At 33.8% G+C, this 17924-nt stretch overlaps 1 protein-coding gene across 1 annotated transcript; it reads left to right on the plus strand.

The window, feature by feature from the left end:
- Nucleotides 1-1120: 1120 nt before the first annotated feature.
- Nucleotides 1121-12254, plus strand: LOC123657283 (ubiquitin carboxyl-terminal hydrolase nonstop). Its single transcript, XM_045592861.1, has 7 exons — nucleotides 1121-1240; nucleotides 1525-1760; nucleotides 2148-2313; nucleotides 4656-4766; nucleotides 9282-9421; nucleotides 10774-11406; nucleotides 12200-12254. The coding sequence occupies exons 1-7, from the start codon at nucleotides 1121-1123 to the stop codon at nucleotides 12252-12254; spliced, it is 1461 nt and encodes a 486-aa protein (XP_045448817.1).
- The last annotated feature ends 5670 nt before the right edge of the window (nucleotides 12255-17924 follow it).

The following is a 17924-nucleotide window of genomic DNA, read 5'->3' on the forward strand; positions in this document are numbered from 1 at the left end:
TTTTCATAACTTTATCCTTGGAGTTAAAATTTTATATCACATTGTATTTAATCTATACATCTATACTACATACTACAAATAAATAAAATTGGAGTTTCTGTTTGTAATATTAAAATAATCGCTTTTTACTAAATGCATATACCAAAATAACATTTTTTACAATCTTTTTCTGTCTGTTTGTTCCGGCTAATCTTAGTCGCAACAAGCAGGCAGAGTGAATGATTTTGACTGGACTTTCACTGCCAAATAACTGATGTAATAAGTAGTAACTTAGGCTATCTTTATTTTACAAATATGATTATTTTATACGATGAAGTCGCGAGTACAGCTAGTGATTCAATATAAATTAAACTTAAAAAGTATATTTTAGAAGATAAAAAAATATTCAAAGTACACTAGTTAGTTAGTGGTAATTATAATATAGTTTACATCTACAGAAAGGAGTGAACAATTATGTACAAACATATATTACAGATTATTTTTTTCTTAAAACTACCAACATGTTTGAAAATGTACAAAAATAATTATTATGACAATGGAATGGAGCCATCGCTATAAAATTATACCTACTTACTCAAATATATTTTATAATAATTTATATATCTTTGTATATTTCTAATTATATATAGTAAACTTTGACTCAATTCTGTGTGAAGAGACCTGTCCAGATAGAAGTGACATTGTGGTACCTTCTTTACTCAAATACTCTTTGATATAGAGCTAGGATGAAGTATGCTCTTGATCCATCATATAGAGTATAATCTATGCATATACCATAATCTATGGACGCAAGCACTCCCAGGCAGGCTAGCGAAAGTTACATTGTACTTGCGTCTTGCTTGCGAGTCGGGCGAAGCAAACCGTGCGTTAACGAGGTGGTAATTAACATCTCGCCTTTGCTCCTGAGAATTTTGTTCTGTGGTTATCTTTTGTACTGAAAAAAAGAACACGCCCGGTATAATTGTATACGGTTTTTATTTATACTGTTAATTTTTTAAGTTTGACAATAATTGTGTATAATTAGAATCAATACGTGTTTTGCAAATAGTGTTATTTATTTAAGATCAGTAAATAAAGCTTACAATTTGCGGAGCCGGTACTATAATTAACAGGCAAAAAAATGAATGACAATGGATGTATACATTTGAGTAATTTTAAAGCTGCGAAAGGAACAAATCCGTACAAAATAGTGCACGCTTTTTTTGTGTCATGCACATCCTACGAAGCAAGGAGATACAAGGTAAATGAACTACATTGGAATTCAGTTATCTATGAATATAACAATAACAAATGATCAGTTTTAAGCGTTGTTGGTAATCATAACTCCATATCAGCGGTTGTTTAGATTCTTTTGTCAGCTGTTAGTCAGCTGATTACTAATCTTTCACCTTATAACAGCTGTTATCTTATTTACTGATTTACTTTTTGCATTAATAAGTTTTGTTTTTGTATTTTTTATTTGTGTTTTCGATGTCTATAAAAATAATACTATTAATCATTAAAATAATGTTTTTTCTTGTTTAGGCGACATCATGCTTATGCTTCTCTTGTGGACAGACAGGGCCACGGATGCATTCATGTCTCCACTGTATTTATTTTGCTTGTTATGGGGGACATGTGCTGGATCATTCCAAGGCTAAAAAACATTTCTTATACGTGGATTTAAGCTATGGAAACATATACTGTGCGCAGTGTCAAGATTACATCTATGACAGAGAATTCACTGATATTTCTAGAGCACTGCGTATGAAGGAATCTAAGTAAGTATTGGTTTTTTATATATTAAATGGTGAATTTCAGCCACATTTTACTTTATATTCGATACAAGATTTCCGCCGCGGCTTTGCTGCCATGTACTACACAATTTTGACTGTTTCGTTTTTTCCCTGTTAAATCCTTTAGTCATAATGTAGCATTCTATCATTCAATCATATTCTTTATCGTTGGATAAATTTATAAGCTACTGGGCCAATTACATTTTTGTAATAACAAACAAACAAAAAAATCAAAGTTATCCTCTTTATAACATTGGTATACATAAGATATAAAATTCTTTCTTGTAATAGTTTTTATAATTCTAGTTCATAAATAAATCTAAATAAAATTTTATATTTTAAAGGCATTGACTAAATGAAATATTTATTTAGGTCCTTGGGGATCAGTGTGCCATTTACCCCATGGCTACCTAACGCCAATGAAGCAATGGCTCTTCGACGGATGAGAAAACGACGCCTAATTAGTCCTCACACTACGATCGGATTGAGAGGTTTACAAAACCTTGGATCCACTTGCTTCATGAACTGTATTGTTCAGGTATGTTATTGCCAATAATTTAATCATAAGTAAAAAAATAGTTTATGTTTTTACTTCAAGCCCTTATATAAAGACTTTTATTAAGAATTTTTAAAATAAAAATTATTGCAATAAATCACACTGTCATAACCGTACTTCTAGTGTTATTTATATAAAATTATGTTTGAACTGAATAACTTTTGAGGTTTCTAGTTTTGTTTGTAGCCAACCTTCAGGTTTCAAACTCACTTTCTCACCAGGAGGTTTTCAATTTGACTGTACTTTTTTGTGTTTTAGCACATAACTTTTTACTGAGTGTACCAATTTTAATAATTATTTTTTTAAATCGAAAGATGGTGGTTTTTATGTGGTCCTATTTACATTTGATCAAGATTTGATGAGTAATTGTTGACTTTTCCCTATTAATGCATATTTAACTTATCGTTTTACCGACTACTATGTCATATAACTTGTCAATGTAATCAAAGTTAGTTTTATTTCGTTTGCGAGCAAACACAATTATTGTATCATAATGCATCACAAATCTACATGTCACAGTTGTTTTTATTTCATTAATATTTAAGTAGTAGAGGAGGTCAGTTAATAACTGTAAGTGCAATAAGTATGCAAATGTTATTTGTGTGTGTTCAGAAAAGGGCAGAGTTCTATTATTTCTTTCCGAAGGTACCGGTCTTAAAGTTTTAAGTTTCTTAAATTGATCTAAAGGTGCACACGTGCACTTATACTGGTCTCTTATGTTCTGTCAAAATGGAATCTCTGAAAACTGGAACAATGATACAAGTTCTAACTTTTTACCAAAACAGATTTACGACCTATCACACTGTCAAATGAGTACTGAAAGAGTAATTTTAAAATTACTTTTATTTGGTTATAAGCTCATCCTAGCCATGACACATTCTTTTTAACCGACTTCAAAAAAAGGTGGAGGTTACTCAATTCGACTACATATATATATATATATATTATGTATGTTCGGGGATAACTCCGTCGTTATGAACCGATTTTGATAATTCTTTTTTTTTTGTTGGAAAGGAGATATCCCTAGTTTGGTACCAGGATCTGAACTTTTTACTGGGTGTACCGATTTTGATGATTTTTAATTTAATCGAAAGCCGATGTTTATCATGTGGTCACATTTAAATTTAATCGAGATCTGATTACAACTTTTGGAGTAATCTTTGATAATGCGTATTTACTTGACTATTTTTTCGTCTACCTACGTTGTATTACTTTTCGATATAATTGAAGGCGGTTTTTCTTCGTTTGACTGTAAACACACTTATTGCCTTTGCAAACTTCTCTTGAAACCAGAAAAGATCGCTAGCGATGACATGTATAGAATATAATTGTATATTAATTCATACATATATTACTTCATACATCATTCATATAATACATATATTAATTCGTGTTTTATTTAAATTATGTTAAAATAAACATTAAATTTTAATTTAAAAATTATGTTTTTGAAATAAGTAAAATAAAAACTTAATTAAGTAGTAGTGTTTATGAGTCACGACAATGCGATGTTGTTTACGGGTATTCAAACATTGAGACAAAGATTTTAGATTTTATGTTCAATCTAATCTTTAAAATAATTTTAATATCTTATTTTTTTGTCTAAAATCCTTTTGAATAGTTTATTTGACTGTTGCTCTAGTTACTTAATTCCGTAGTTGGGAATCTAGTTTTGTCAAAAATATTTTATTTAAAACAAATTTTAGCTGTGTATTACTTTTACTTAACATAAAGTTTTTTTTATGCATAAATAAATAAATAAATAATAAATACTTTTATAAAAGACAAGCTGACCCCGCAAACGTTGTTTTGCCATATATGTTATTAACCCCCTTAATCCCCCTCTCCTTATAGCTTAGCTGTATGAAAAATAGATGTTGGCAGATTCTCAGACCTACCCGATATGCACACAAAATTTCATTAAAAACGGTCCACCCGTTTCGGAGGAGTATTGTAACTAACATTGGTACACGAGAATTTTATATAAGATTTTTTACTGATTTTTTTGTCCAATCATAATAAAATATAACCTATGACACTGAATAGTGTAGCTTTCTGTTAGGGAAAGAACTTTCGTGATCGGATCAGTATTTGCAAAGATTACCCCATACAAACAAACAAAGTTAGAAACTCTACCTCTTTATAATATTAGTATAGATGTAGAATATCTAATAATACTTATCTTAAAGTAACAATTTACTGTTTGTAGAAATTTAATCTGTTATAATCGTAATTATTGATATGAAAATTGAAATACAAAATCAAAATATATTTAATTTTATTTGAGTTACTAAAAGATTTTTTTTTTTTACATTTCCTTACAGACTTTAATACACACGCCCCTTCTACGCGATTATTTTCTAGGCGAGAAACACAAATGCAAAACTCAAGGATCGGGGAAATGCCTCGTTTGCGAAGTTTCAAAACTATTCCAGGTAGGTGCGCTATAAATAAATCGCCTCCACGTGAATTATTGATTTCGTGAGGCATCACAAGGCTTGAAATGTGTTCTGAAGTTGCAGCGTTATTGAGAGCACAAATCGAATAGTGCAACATCTATGGAAATTGTATATTTTATTGATTAGCGACGTCGGTATAATACCGCGTTCTCAATCATGTTTGCTCTTTCTAGACTTCCGTTGTTCTTTTATACGTTTTATTAAATACTTTCGTTAATTATAAAGCTATATTTAGATGTTCTTTTTGTTTAAGCATTTATGTTTTCCTTTTATTACAATAATAATTAATTATTTTAACTTTGGGTATTATTATTAATTGTACTTTCGTATTTTTAATATACGCTAAATCTCAACGCTAATAACAAATCTGCGTTGTTATTTCACTGACAATTCGTAGAAATATCACAAATTAACTTCACTATTAACAAATGTAAATATCATATTGATTGATTAACTAGAATTTTGTGTCATTAACTTGGTATCGCTAGTTGTAATAATTAAGTCGTGATAGTACACGTGGGTGTATGCTGTGTGGTTACGGCATCAAAGAATATAGCCACCCCCTCTCTTCCCGTGGGTGTCGTAAGAGGCGACTAAGGGATAACAAGGTTCCACAACCATCTTGGAACTTAAGAAGCCGACCGATGGCGGGATAACCATCCAACTGCTGGCTTTGAAATACACAGACCGAAGAAGGGCAACAGCGTCTTCGGTGCGACAAAGCCAGCCCTGCGGTCACCAATCCGCCTGCCCAGCGTGGTGACTATAAGCAAAACACATGAGTCCACGCCATTTTTGGCAAGAGCTTCTGGAGGCCTATGTCCAGTAGTGGACTGCGTAAGGCTGCTGTGAATACACGTGGGTACAACACGTGGTATAATTTCAAGCATCATAAGATCAATCCTTAGCTAGTAGTATATTTTATAATAATTGTTTGTTATTCTGTTACCCTTTTAGTCACCGTGCATTTTGATGGGTTGCATGTATGTAACCTATAACCTGAAAGGCTCTCTAAGCAAACGATAGTAGTGTGTTTGTACCAGTTCTGGCTCACGAGCCAGAACTGGTACAAGCGGTCGGCCCTCATCGGCTGACGATTGGACGACCGATCCTAAAACAAAGTTTTGGGGTCATCTAAATCGATTGCACGCATCCATTTTGTGCTAACTCTAAAGGTTCGCGACTTAGGTTTCTACATTTTCCAACTCCAGTACCCTTAATAACCATGCAATTATCTATTGTCCTCTTATCTATTGTGCCTCGAAAATCGTCGCTATTGTTTCTCTTACCTATTGTCCTCTTATCTATTGTGCCTCGAAAATCGTCGCTATTGTTTCTCTTACCTATTGTCCTCTTATCTATTGTGCCTCGAAAATCGTCGCTATTGTTTCTCTTACCTATTGTCCTCTTATCTATTGTGCCTCGAAAATCGTCGCTATTGTTTCTCTTACCTATTGTCCTCTTATCTATTGTGCCTCGAAAATCGTCGCTATTGTTTTTCTTACCTATTGTCCTCTTATTTATTATTCCTCGAAAATCGTCGCTATTGTTTCTCGACTTTTGCTGCTCTTATCTCTTACTCATTATGCACCCTGATATCAGTGCTATTGTATTATACTACTTTGCTATTCTGAATGTATATATATATAAAAATAAATAAAATTGGAGTGTCTGTTTGTAATATTAAAATAACCGTGTTTTACTAAACTCACGTGTATGTATACTGGGTGCATATACGAATTTTTTTTTATAATTTTTGCCTGTCTGTCTGTTTGTTCTGGCTATAATCTCTGCTAAGGCTACCTTTATTTTAGACATTTCTTATTTTATAACTCTACGAACTGAACAGTAACAATTTTGTTTAACTCCACGCGGATGAAGTCGCAGGCACAGTTAGTCATAAATAAAACTCATTCATTCCTTTTTTTTTTAGGATCGGTCGTCCAATCGTCAGCCGATGAGGGCCGACCGCTTGTACAGTTAGTAGTGTAGTAGTTAGTGTTAGGCTCACGAGCCAGAACTGGTACAAACACACTACTAACGATAAATTTTTAAATTTTGGTATTAAATAACTAACAACCGCTCTGGTGTTGTGGTGCACAGTAGTAGTCGCTAAAAACACCGACGGTTTGCGAATTCGATGCCCGCTCGGGATAGATATTTGTATTTGTACAAAAATGTCTTTACGGTTTAGATGTCTGTCCTCGTTGCCTCCCCTCAGTGCCTCGGAGGGGACGTTAAGCCGTTGGTCCCGGTTTTTTATCATAAATATTTGATAGCGATCGTTACTCATAGTAGGGGACTTATCCGCCAGTCCGCAGTGGAGCAGCGTGGTAGATTAAGCAGCAATCCTTTTCCTACAGCGAGAAAGAGGCTTATTTAAGCTTGTTACATTGCTAGCTTCTTTCTGTTCATTATTTAGTGATAAGACCGCACATTGTTATATGTATTTACTGTTTAATATTAAGGTTTGCTATGTTTTTTTTTAATATATATATACAGGGTTACAGGAAAAGTCGACCTAGATCCGTTAAGGGCGTGTAGTATACACCATTTCTGAATGATTTCACTTTAGAACCCCCCATCCTAAACTTAACCGTTTTCGAGATATTCGAGTTTTTTTTTTATGAAAATGCCCAATTTTTCGGCTATTGAATTGAATATTTTGAATTTTTTTGACTCTTATGATTATTTTTTTGGTTTTTTACATGAAGAATGAGATGCTTAATGACCTCAATGACTAAAATTGCACGTAAGTTAACAAAATAGGTCGTTGTAGACGATCGAAACTTAAGAAAATAAGTACAAATTATAAAAAAAAATATTATTCTTTTCTGGATATCTCAAAAAATTATTATGGCACTTGCTCTGCAGATGTGTTTGAAACATCTACATTTTATCAGCTATCAAACGAGGTATAACAATAGGGTATTTATTAACCTCAAAGGTGAAACTTAGTTTCTAAGGCTACATGGCAGTCAGAATAAATAGCGCTTATTTAATCTAATTAATTTGACTTAAGTTCAGCATCATCATCATTACAGATCGTCGGTGATTGTAGTAAGCTAAATGAAACAATAAATCAGTTCAAAATAACATTTATTCACCTAATGTTTTTGAAGTTCATGTTCTACGTGTCCACCTCTATTTCGCACACATTTTCTCATTCTTTCACGTAGTCCACTTTTCACTACACCAGTGGTTAATGTTCTTTTTATGTCGTTAGCAGCATTAATTATCCTTTCTTTGAAAACTTCCACTGACGATATGGGGTTGGGCTCACTGTAAACGAGGCTCTTCATGTGCCCCCATACATAAAAATCCATGGGGGTCAGGTCGGGACATCTGGCTGGCCAGGGTAAAGGCCCACCTCGTCCAATCCATGTGTTAGGATAGTTAGTGTCCAACCATTCCCTAACGCTTCTTCTGAAATGAGCAGGCCAGCCATCATGTTGAAACCACATGTCCCGCAGTAATTGTAATGGGAGATCATCTAGTAGGTCACCTCTTTAGAAATTTTCATAAGTTTCACCATTCAGATCTTGTTTTTGCACATTAATTTTCTCACTCTCACCTGCATAAATCTTAAGTTGTCTCGCTCACACGCAAGGGATTAACTTGAAGGACAATAGCCGAGGGACCCGTTAGACCTACTACCTGAACCTTTTCAACTATGTTTTTTTCTATGAGTTTAAACACAACCCTAGGTTATTATACCTCGTTGAATAGCTGATAAAATGTAGATGTTTCAAGCACATCTGCAGAGCAAGTGCCATAATAATTTTTTGAGATATCCAGAAAAGAATAATATTTTTTTTTATAATTTGTACTTATTTTCTTAAGTTTCGATCGTCTACAACGACCTATTTTGTTAACTTACGTGCAATTTTAGTCATTGAGGTCATTAAGCATCTCATTCTTCATGTAAAAAACCAAAAAAATAATCATAAGAGTCAAAAAAAATCAAAATATTCAATTCAATAGCCGAAAAATTGGGCATTTTCATTAAAAAAATTAAAACTCGAATATCTCGAAAACGGTTAAGTTTAGGATGGGGGGTTCCATAGTGAAATCATTCAGAAATGGTGTGTACTACACGCCCTTAACGGATCTAGGTCGACTTTTCCTGTAACCCTGTATATCACTATGTCGGCAAACAAGCGTACGGCTCACCTGATGGTAAGCGATTACCTTAGCTTATAGACGCCTGCAACACCAGAAGCATCGAAAGCGCGTTGCCGACCCAATCATCAATCCCCCCCCCCAGGAGCTCTGGTCACCTTACTCACCAACAGGAACACAACACTGCTTGAAAACAGTATACATTTAGCTGTGATCTTCTGTAAGGTCGAGGTACTTCCCCAGTCGGGCTGCTTCATATTTTGAGCAGGAAATTCCTGCTGTGCCCCACCACAGTTAAAAGTGTAAGCTAGGCTTAGGTGCTAGGAAGCCATTTACTATTGTACATATGACAAGCCGTGTTCTGGGCAGGAGTTCTACTCGGGCGCCAAGACGCCGCTGACGCTGCACCGCCTGCTGCACCTCATCTGGACGCACGCGCGCCACCTGGCGGGCTACGAGCAGCAGGACGCGCACGAGTTCTTCATCGCCACGCTCGACGTGCTGCACAGGTGCGTCTGGTCACTGTGTTGTGTGTGCGGTGTGTTGTATGTGCTGTGTGTTGTGTGTGTGCGGTGTGTCGCGCGCCACCTGGCGGGCTACGAGCAGCAGGACGCGCACGAGTTCTTCATCGCCACGCTCGACGTGCTGCACAGGTGCGTCTGGTCACTGTGTTGTGTGTGCGGTGTGTTGTATGTGCTGTGTGTTGTGTGTGTGCGGTGTGTCGCGCGCCACCTGGCGGGCTACGAGCAGCAGGACGCGCACGAGTTCTTCATCGCCACGCTCGACGTGCTGCACAGGTGCGTCTGGTCACTGTGTTGTGTGTGCGGTGTGTTGTGTGTGCTGTGTGTTGTGTGTGTGCGGTGTGTCGCGCGCCACCTGGCGGGCTACGAGCAGCAGGACGCGCACGAGTTCTTCATCGCCACGCTCGACGTGCTGCACAGGTGCGTCTGGTCACTGTGTTGTGTGTGCGGTGTGTTGTGTGTGTGCGGTGTGTCGCGCGCCACCTGGCGGGCTACGAGCAGCAGGACGCGCACGAGTTCTTCATCGCCACGCTCGACGTGCTGCACAGGTGCGTCTGGTCACTGTGCGACTGTGTTGTGTGGTTTTTTTATTAAATAAATTTGGTACACAGTTTTATATTTTTAATGTCGCTTTTGTAATTAATTACGATGAATGAATTGCTTGCCTCGGCCAGAGGCCAGTTGGAGTAGAAGATTGGGTGGAGGCAGAGAGATTGCGATTTGATACAATTTTCCTCTGCTTTGTGTTGTGTGGTTAGGTCAGAGGCAGGAAAGTGTCAATATCGCAAGCTGAGAAAATTTAGCTCAAAATATTGGATTGTTTTTAATTACATAAAGGTTATTAGAATACTTACTTTTATGTACACAAAATAAAACATAATATCTTACACCTAACCTATGTATGCATTACGTATTCAGTCTGCAACATTCCACTGTTGGACTTTGGCCTCTTTCTCTTCATATAGGAGGAGGACAAAACCTGTGTAACACAATATAAACAATTATAAAAAAATCTGTATATTTTTGTAAATTTTTCCGTCTCAGTATGTTTTAATAAGAAGCTTACTATCGGAACAAGTTCTGTTGTATTTTTTGAAGTTCGTTTTTGAGTCGTTTCATTTTCTAGTATTTTTTTATACCGATGAAATAAAATTATGTGTTTAAATTTTTTATCAACTTAGTTGTATCAGCATATGATTAATCTTCTCAAATTATTTTTCGATAGGACAGTAATTCGTTTGTATCAAATTCCAGTATAATTCACCAAGATTACTATCAATATTTTTGATTAAATGCATAAAATAAATTAAAATTGTAATGAAACTTCATATCCGTTTCAGACACTGCATGAATGGCGTTGAAGATACTGAAAAGAAAGAAAACGGACGTTGCAATTGCATCATTGATCAGATATTCACGGGGGGCTTGCAAAGTGACGTCGTCTGCACTTCCTGCTCGGGAGTGTCGACGACCATCGACCCATTTTGGGATATAAGCCTGGACGTCGCCGGCCCGGGGTCCCTCCAAGCTTGCCTGGAGCGCTTCACCAGGGCCGAACATCTGGGCTCGGCAGCCAAGATAAAGTGTTCAAACTGTCGAGCCTACCGCGAATCGACGAAGCAATTGACTCTGGAAACATTGCCAATAGTCGCAAGTTTCCACCTCAAGCGTTTTGAACACTCGTCGCAAATCGATCGAAAGATATCAGCGTTCGTGTCGTTTCCTGCCGAACTCGATATGACACCGTTTATGTCGACGCACAGGCGGGCGGTCGATGCGGTCGACAACAACAACGCGCCCGAGGGTATCTTCGAAGATAACCGCTACTCGCTGTTCGCTGTCGTCAACCACCTGGGCTCGCTGGACGCCGGCCACTACACCGCCTATGTGAGGCAGATGAAAGGGAGTTGGTTTAAGTGTGACGACCATATGATTACTAGGGCGTCTCTGCGCGAAGTTTTGGACAGCGAAGGGTAATTATATATTTTTTTTTTATATACCAAGCATATGAACTGATGGTAATCGATTACCGTAATCCAAGACTCTTATAAAACCAGTAGCATCGCAAGCGCGTTGCCGACCCTACCCCCAAACCACCCAGGAGCTCTGGTCACCTTACTCACAACAATACTTGAGAGCACTTGTTATTTGGTTGTCATAGTAAGGTAACTTAGTTGTTATGGCGTGACTGCCTCTCAGTATCCTGATATATATTATATATCATATTCTAATCAGATTTTAATGATGGGACAATAAGGTAAAGTTGGTATATTCTCAAAGTACTGCAATATGTTTATCATTTCAGTGAGCAGACATTTTATAGTAAAAAAAAAAAACAAAATTGATTTTGTATTTACTTAATAAATATTTTTTTTACTACTTCCCCAGTTTCATGTATTAAATTCAATTTACTATCTTTTTTAATGTAAACATTAAAAAAGATAGTAAATTTAGTATACTTTTCCTACCTGTGAATCACACCCAATGTTTTATAGCCTACATGCTTTCTCATTGAACGAGATATCTAAAATAGGCTCAGTTGATTCTGGCATTCTCAATACTTTTCTGTTATAGTCATTGTAATAATAAAACGGTCAAGCGACATATGTATGGCTTGTAGTAAGGAACTTAAATTTAAATTTTAAACTTCATGAGATTTGATGACTTTTTGACAGTGCGAGGTATATGCTCTCATGTTGACAATATTTAGTGTGCGATTACTTTAAGTAACAATCTGTTTAAGATATTATTTTATTATAATTCCAGGTATCTTCTCTTCTACCACAAGACGGTTTTAGAATATGAATGTGATGTCTCGTAAACGGTCAACGGCGTTGTTCACCGGTATTTGAAAAATATCGTTTCATCGACGCTCCTTTCATGCTTCTTAGTATTCACATAAAATTGTATACTATCGTAATATGCTTGGTGTCATATTATTTGGCGTGATATTTATGCGTAGATGTTATAGAAATGGTGTTTTGGACAATTTGATAACTCAAGATTTTTATAGTTTTTAAGCTTTAATGTGAATTTGTAGATATTTCCTTTGATGATTAGTTAATTATTACAACCGTATATTGACTGACAGAAGTTTCAACTAAATTTTAATTTTTATAATCAAGATTTGCTTTATTGAGCAGAATACAGTAGAAACAGACAGATTGTCGCTGTAGCGGTGTTTCTACTCCGTAGTGTGAAATTATCTTCTTAATTTTAAGTTAACTACAGAAAGTGTAAAGCAATAAGCTTTACATTAATTATTGACAAGCTTACAAATATAATTGAACAGTATAGATATAAGGAGGTGGTAAAAATATTTATAAATAATGTCCGTTAGTTCCAGAACAATTAAAAAACTACCTCGCTATTATTTTGCATTTGTTTTGTATATCGCTGTTCTGTGGCCCCGATGTTTAAGAGTGCTTTGATTGATTGAGTGAGATAAACGATTACGAAAATCATGCTTTTGTGTAAAATAAATTTATTCGATTGTTATTATTGACAATGATTAAAAATGCCATTTTTACACATTCCCATTTTGTTACCACATATGACAAGTGTAATTCGTAAATTATAAACAAAAATTATTAAACGTAAATGTATCCATGTATGTCTATTTAACATGTGAAAATTGTGGATCATCACAAAATAAGGAATATTAAACACGTAGGTAATAATGAATGTATAAACACGTAGAGTATCCCTGTATTTGTAGTATTTTCGTTCCTGAGTGTCTCTTGTAGTCTATAACCCGACTGAACTGTTAGATTAATGTGATATTTAGTATTTAAAACATGTATTTAAACTTAGTTTTTATTAATTTCATTTCCAGTAGTATCTTCCGATTCTCATATTTTAGGAAGTTTTTAGTTTAGTTTTCTAGCAAATTGTGATATGAGTAAATCTTGTTTGAAATATTGTAATGCACTATATTTTGCGAGATATATCGATGTGTTGTAGAAAAAAGACTTCTGTGTAGGTTTTGAATACTAAAATTTGATATAGATTTAATACAAACTTATGCATGTAAAACATTTCATATTAAATTATATATTAATAAACTTTCTATCGGTACATACTTGTAATGAATGCACTTGGCGTTATGAGCTGATTTAAGGTGCGTAAAAGTATTCGTCTAGAGCAGAAAACAAATATCGCAAAAAAAAAATACAAAAAAAAAGTTAGAACAGATTATTAAAATGTGTGCAGTTCTAAACTTCGACGCAACAATATTAGACCTAAGTATTGTACTGTATAATAAGATTGTCTATTTCACTATCTTAAACTCTTGTTGTAAAAATTAATTGTCTTATGAAAATTATGATTATATATAAACGTACGCAATCCAACAGGATTACAATATAGGCATAATTATAAGGTACTGCGATGTTTTGGAAGGATATGCTACATAGTGACAAATATAAATAAAAAATAAATAAAATTTTTAGTTTGCACAAAACGACGGGTGCAAAGTAAAAAGAGCTATATACAAAACAGCAACTTTTCAGGAGAGCGCAAAATAGGAAAAAGTGCTCCCATTTTGTCAATTTCAAACCAAATTTGTTGAAATTTTCATCACTGCTATATTTTTCAGAAAGACAAACAATTGTATATTTCATTTCTTCTAATTATGTTTAATTTACGAGATATTGCAGTTGTCTGCCTCTACATTGTGCTTAAAAATATGACAACTGAGTTAACTACCACTTGGTCGTTTCTACATAGGAATTAATAAATCTGGGTTTAATAAAGATGTTTCATATATTTATAAGTATGACATTTCCAATTCCAAAAATTTCCAAAAACGTCTTTCCATGTCTATTGTGATCTATTCAAATGGTTTATTATTATGATAACACTTTCACACAAACCTTAATACGTAAAAAACCAAAACAAACAAACACTGTTGCCGGCCGGCGAAGCACATGACATCTGACTGATGACACAATAGGAATGAACGTGCGCTCCCCGCGCGGACTGTGTGAAAGCGGCCAGGTGGTAGTTGAATGCATGTACGTTGTGTAATTTTACAAAACAGCAGTAGTTGTCTTCTTTTACTTGACAAAAGTACAAGAAATGAGGCGATATTTGTATTTTTTATTTTGCCATGTTGTAAAATATAAAGTTTTTAGTTAGTTACTGCAATAAAAAAAAATCTCAAAATTGTAGTTAACTTTTTTTACTTTGCACCCGTCGAAAAAGAAAACTGTACAAAGTCTACAAAATGACAATCACACCTCATAAAAATATTTTAGTCATTCAGACCCGAGCATTCTCATAAAATAGACGGTTTATGTAATGTGATAATGAAATGTATCAAAATGTATTACAATGCAGACGTTTGTTTCTATTAAATCGATCCTATTCTAACTTATTATGAGGTATAAGCATAGTTTTTAAATACTTATATCAACGTGTTTCCATGTTTTAAAATAGCATACATAACATAAACATTTTATGATGTCTTAATGTTAATAAATGTTTAATTCTCGTCGTAAAAACGAATTAAATGTCTGTAATGTTGTTAATTCTTAATGTCATTATGTCATACAATATGTTTCATCCTGACTCATAGAAATAAAGGTATAATCGCCCTAAAGAATTTTGTTTTAAACTAGCTCTTACCCGCTTTTCCTTTAATATGGGATTAGGATTATAATTGTGATTCATCTTCATTTTGTATGTAAAAAATTTCAAAAAGATAATGTTCAAACTTATTATTGAAATTAATTATGGTCGAATTTCGACCACTGGGTGACCACTAGTAATAATGATAATAATACATACTCTATTGTATACCATAAATAATTGTGTTTGCTCGCAAACGAAAAAAAAACCGACTTCAATTACATCGACGAGTAATACAACGTATATCGACGAAAAAATAGTCAAGTAACTACGCGTTATCAAAGATTACTCAAAAAGTAGTTATCAGATCTCAATAAAATTTATATGTGACCACATGACAAACATCAGCTTTCGATTAAATTAAAAATTATTAAAACCGGTACACCCAGTAAAAAGTTATTGCGGATTTTCAAGAGATTCCCTCGATTTCTCTGGGATCTCATCATCAGATCCTGATTTCCTTATCATGGTACTAAACTAGGGATATCTTCTTTTCAACAAAAAAAGAAGTATCAAAATCGGTAGATCCAGTAGAAAGTTATGCGGTATAATACAACGTAGGTCGACGAAAAAAGCGTCAAGTAAAAACACATTATTAGATATAACTCGAAAAGTAGTTGTTAGATCTCAAATAAATTTAAATGGGACCAATTGGCACACACCACCTTTCGATTAAAACAAAATTTGTCGAAATCGGTCTACCCGGTCAAAAGTTCTGATGTAACATACATAAAAAAAAAAAACAGTCGAAGTCGAAACCTCCTCCTTTTTTGGAAGTCGGTTAATAAATGTAACAAAAAAGTTATGACAGGCTTTGATATCTATGAGAATTTGTTCTGCATTTGTCCATGTTTTTATGAAGTTCATGAGATATTTTTACATAGGGTAAATATTGTATTAAACTTCTTCATACCACTTAGGTTGGTCACACAGTTTACCTGATAATAAACGGTTATTGAAGTCTATCATGATGGATGTTTTCAACCCACCCCCAAGACAGCGCATCTCCTGGTGTTACAGAGATAGGCTAGATAACAGATTATGTCGTATAAAAAATAGATGGAGTAGCAATAAAATAAATGGAAATAATATTAAACCTTATGAAATAAAACCAAAGTACTTGCTTTTTTAAATATATTTAAATACAACGTAACTTGAACAATGATTGCTTTGCAATGACTATTATGACTCAATGAAAACAATGTGTACAATAGTACAATATTACATATCATACAAACTTTATTAAAATTATATAATCTAAAGACTAAAAACTTCTCATTCATTGAGGGTAATAATTATGGAGTATCATAAATTCTGCAAATCCATTTAATATAAAGCCTATTCGAGTAAAACTATCACAATTTTATGAGACAAATGACACCACTTATAGTGGTTTATAATTCTACTTATACATATATTTAAATTTTTATGAACAGTAATAAATATTAAGTGACTTATACTTTCTAGCTCTTAGTTATTGCTTCATTGTCTTAAAATAATAGTACAGGAATTTTATGAGTTTAAAATCCATATAAAGATTTTTTTGTTAAATAATTATCAAATAACAATACATATTTTTTAACATTGAATTGAATTTAAAACCCATGATAAATCGCTTTTTCCGTTATGTATAAACTTCGTTACATGTGTTTAACTCCAAATACAAGAGTAACTTAATATAAATTAGCAAATAAAATGATCAAATACAATGCAACATAATAAAGTTCTAATACCACCCCATTACAGAATATCTAATGTTATTGCGTTATATTAGTTTCATCATCAAATATTCCTCATTAGATGCATAAGTTATTCAGTTCAAAATAAAGTTAATTGAGATTGAGATAGATCACCATAATAAATATTAAATTATAAGAACGAATTATGTTTATTTTTTTATTATGAAATCTAATTAAATTAGATTTAGGGACTTTCACTGGCAGCTGATAACGTTTATCTACCACTTAAGTTACTGACAGACTTTATCAATGGGGACTGAACAGGTTCTTAGGGAATATATCTCCTTGACTAGTTAGATTTACAATTTGCAAATAGGAGTATCTGACAAATAACGAAGTTTGATGGTGAACGTTATGAATCATAAACTTGTTTCTGTATCAGCGTTACGTGTCCCAAGTTCTTAACGATGATGAGTTAGATGTTACATAAATAAGCAGCTATAAAGTATTGCTGACGAAAGTAGAAACTCGATTTTATTTGCAAACTTTTTACATGACAACACTTATGTGTTCCCATCATCGGGTATTTGCCTTTGGATTTGGGTATATCAAGTGAAAACCTACAAAAGCTCAAAAAATGAAAACATAATATATTTAAACAGCCGTTTTTATAACGAACTTATATACACAATGTAATAATAATAATAATAAAGACGTTTATTCACCAAGCATAAAAAAAAAAAGATTTCTTAAAATCTAATTTACAGAGATTTTATAGTAAAATGTAGCATTAACAAAGTATATGAAAATAGTACTGAATAAAAATCAGGATTAATAAATATGAATATATGATATGAAACTATATATAAAATATTATACATATATATCAGAATTATATTTTCTCAAGTGTTATTTATCATAATGAAGTACATAGATATGTGTTGATGACCATTATGAAAACCAAAGCAAAGCCTCATTTTAATGCAATAATTACGTAATCAACATACTGCAATAATTTAAAATAACTCGGTGAGTTAAACTTTATAATAAATATTTACGAATTTTTGCGATTCCCCTAAAGATTTGAAAGAATCGGAATCAGAGTATTGTATCACTGATAGGCTAGAATATCATAGAGTAACACTGCGAAAAAAAAAGAAACAAGTTTATTTGATGTTGCC

Source organism: Melitaea cinxia, chromosome 10 (genome assembly GCF_905220565.1).
Source record: "Melitaea cinxia chromosome 10, ilMelCinx1.1, whole genome shotgun sequence".
NCBI lineage: Eukaryota > Metazoa > Arthropoda > Insecta > Lepidoptera > Nymphalidae > Melitaea > Melitaea cinxia.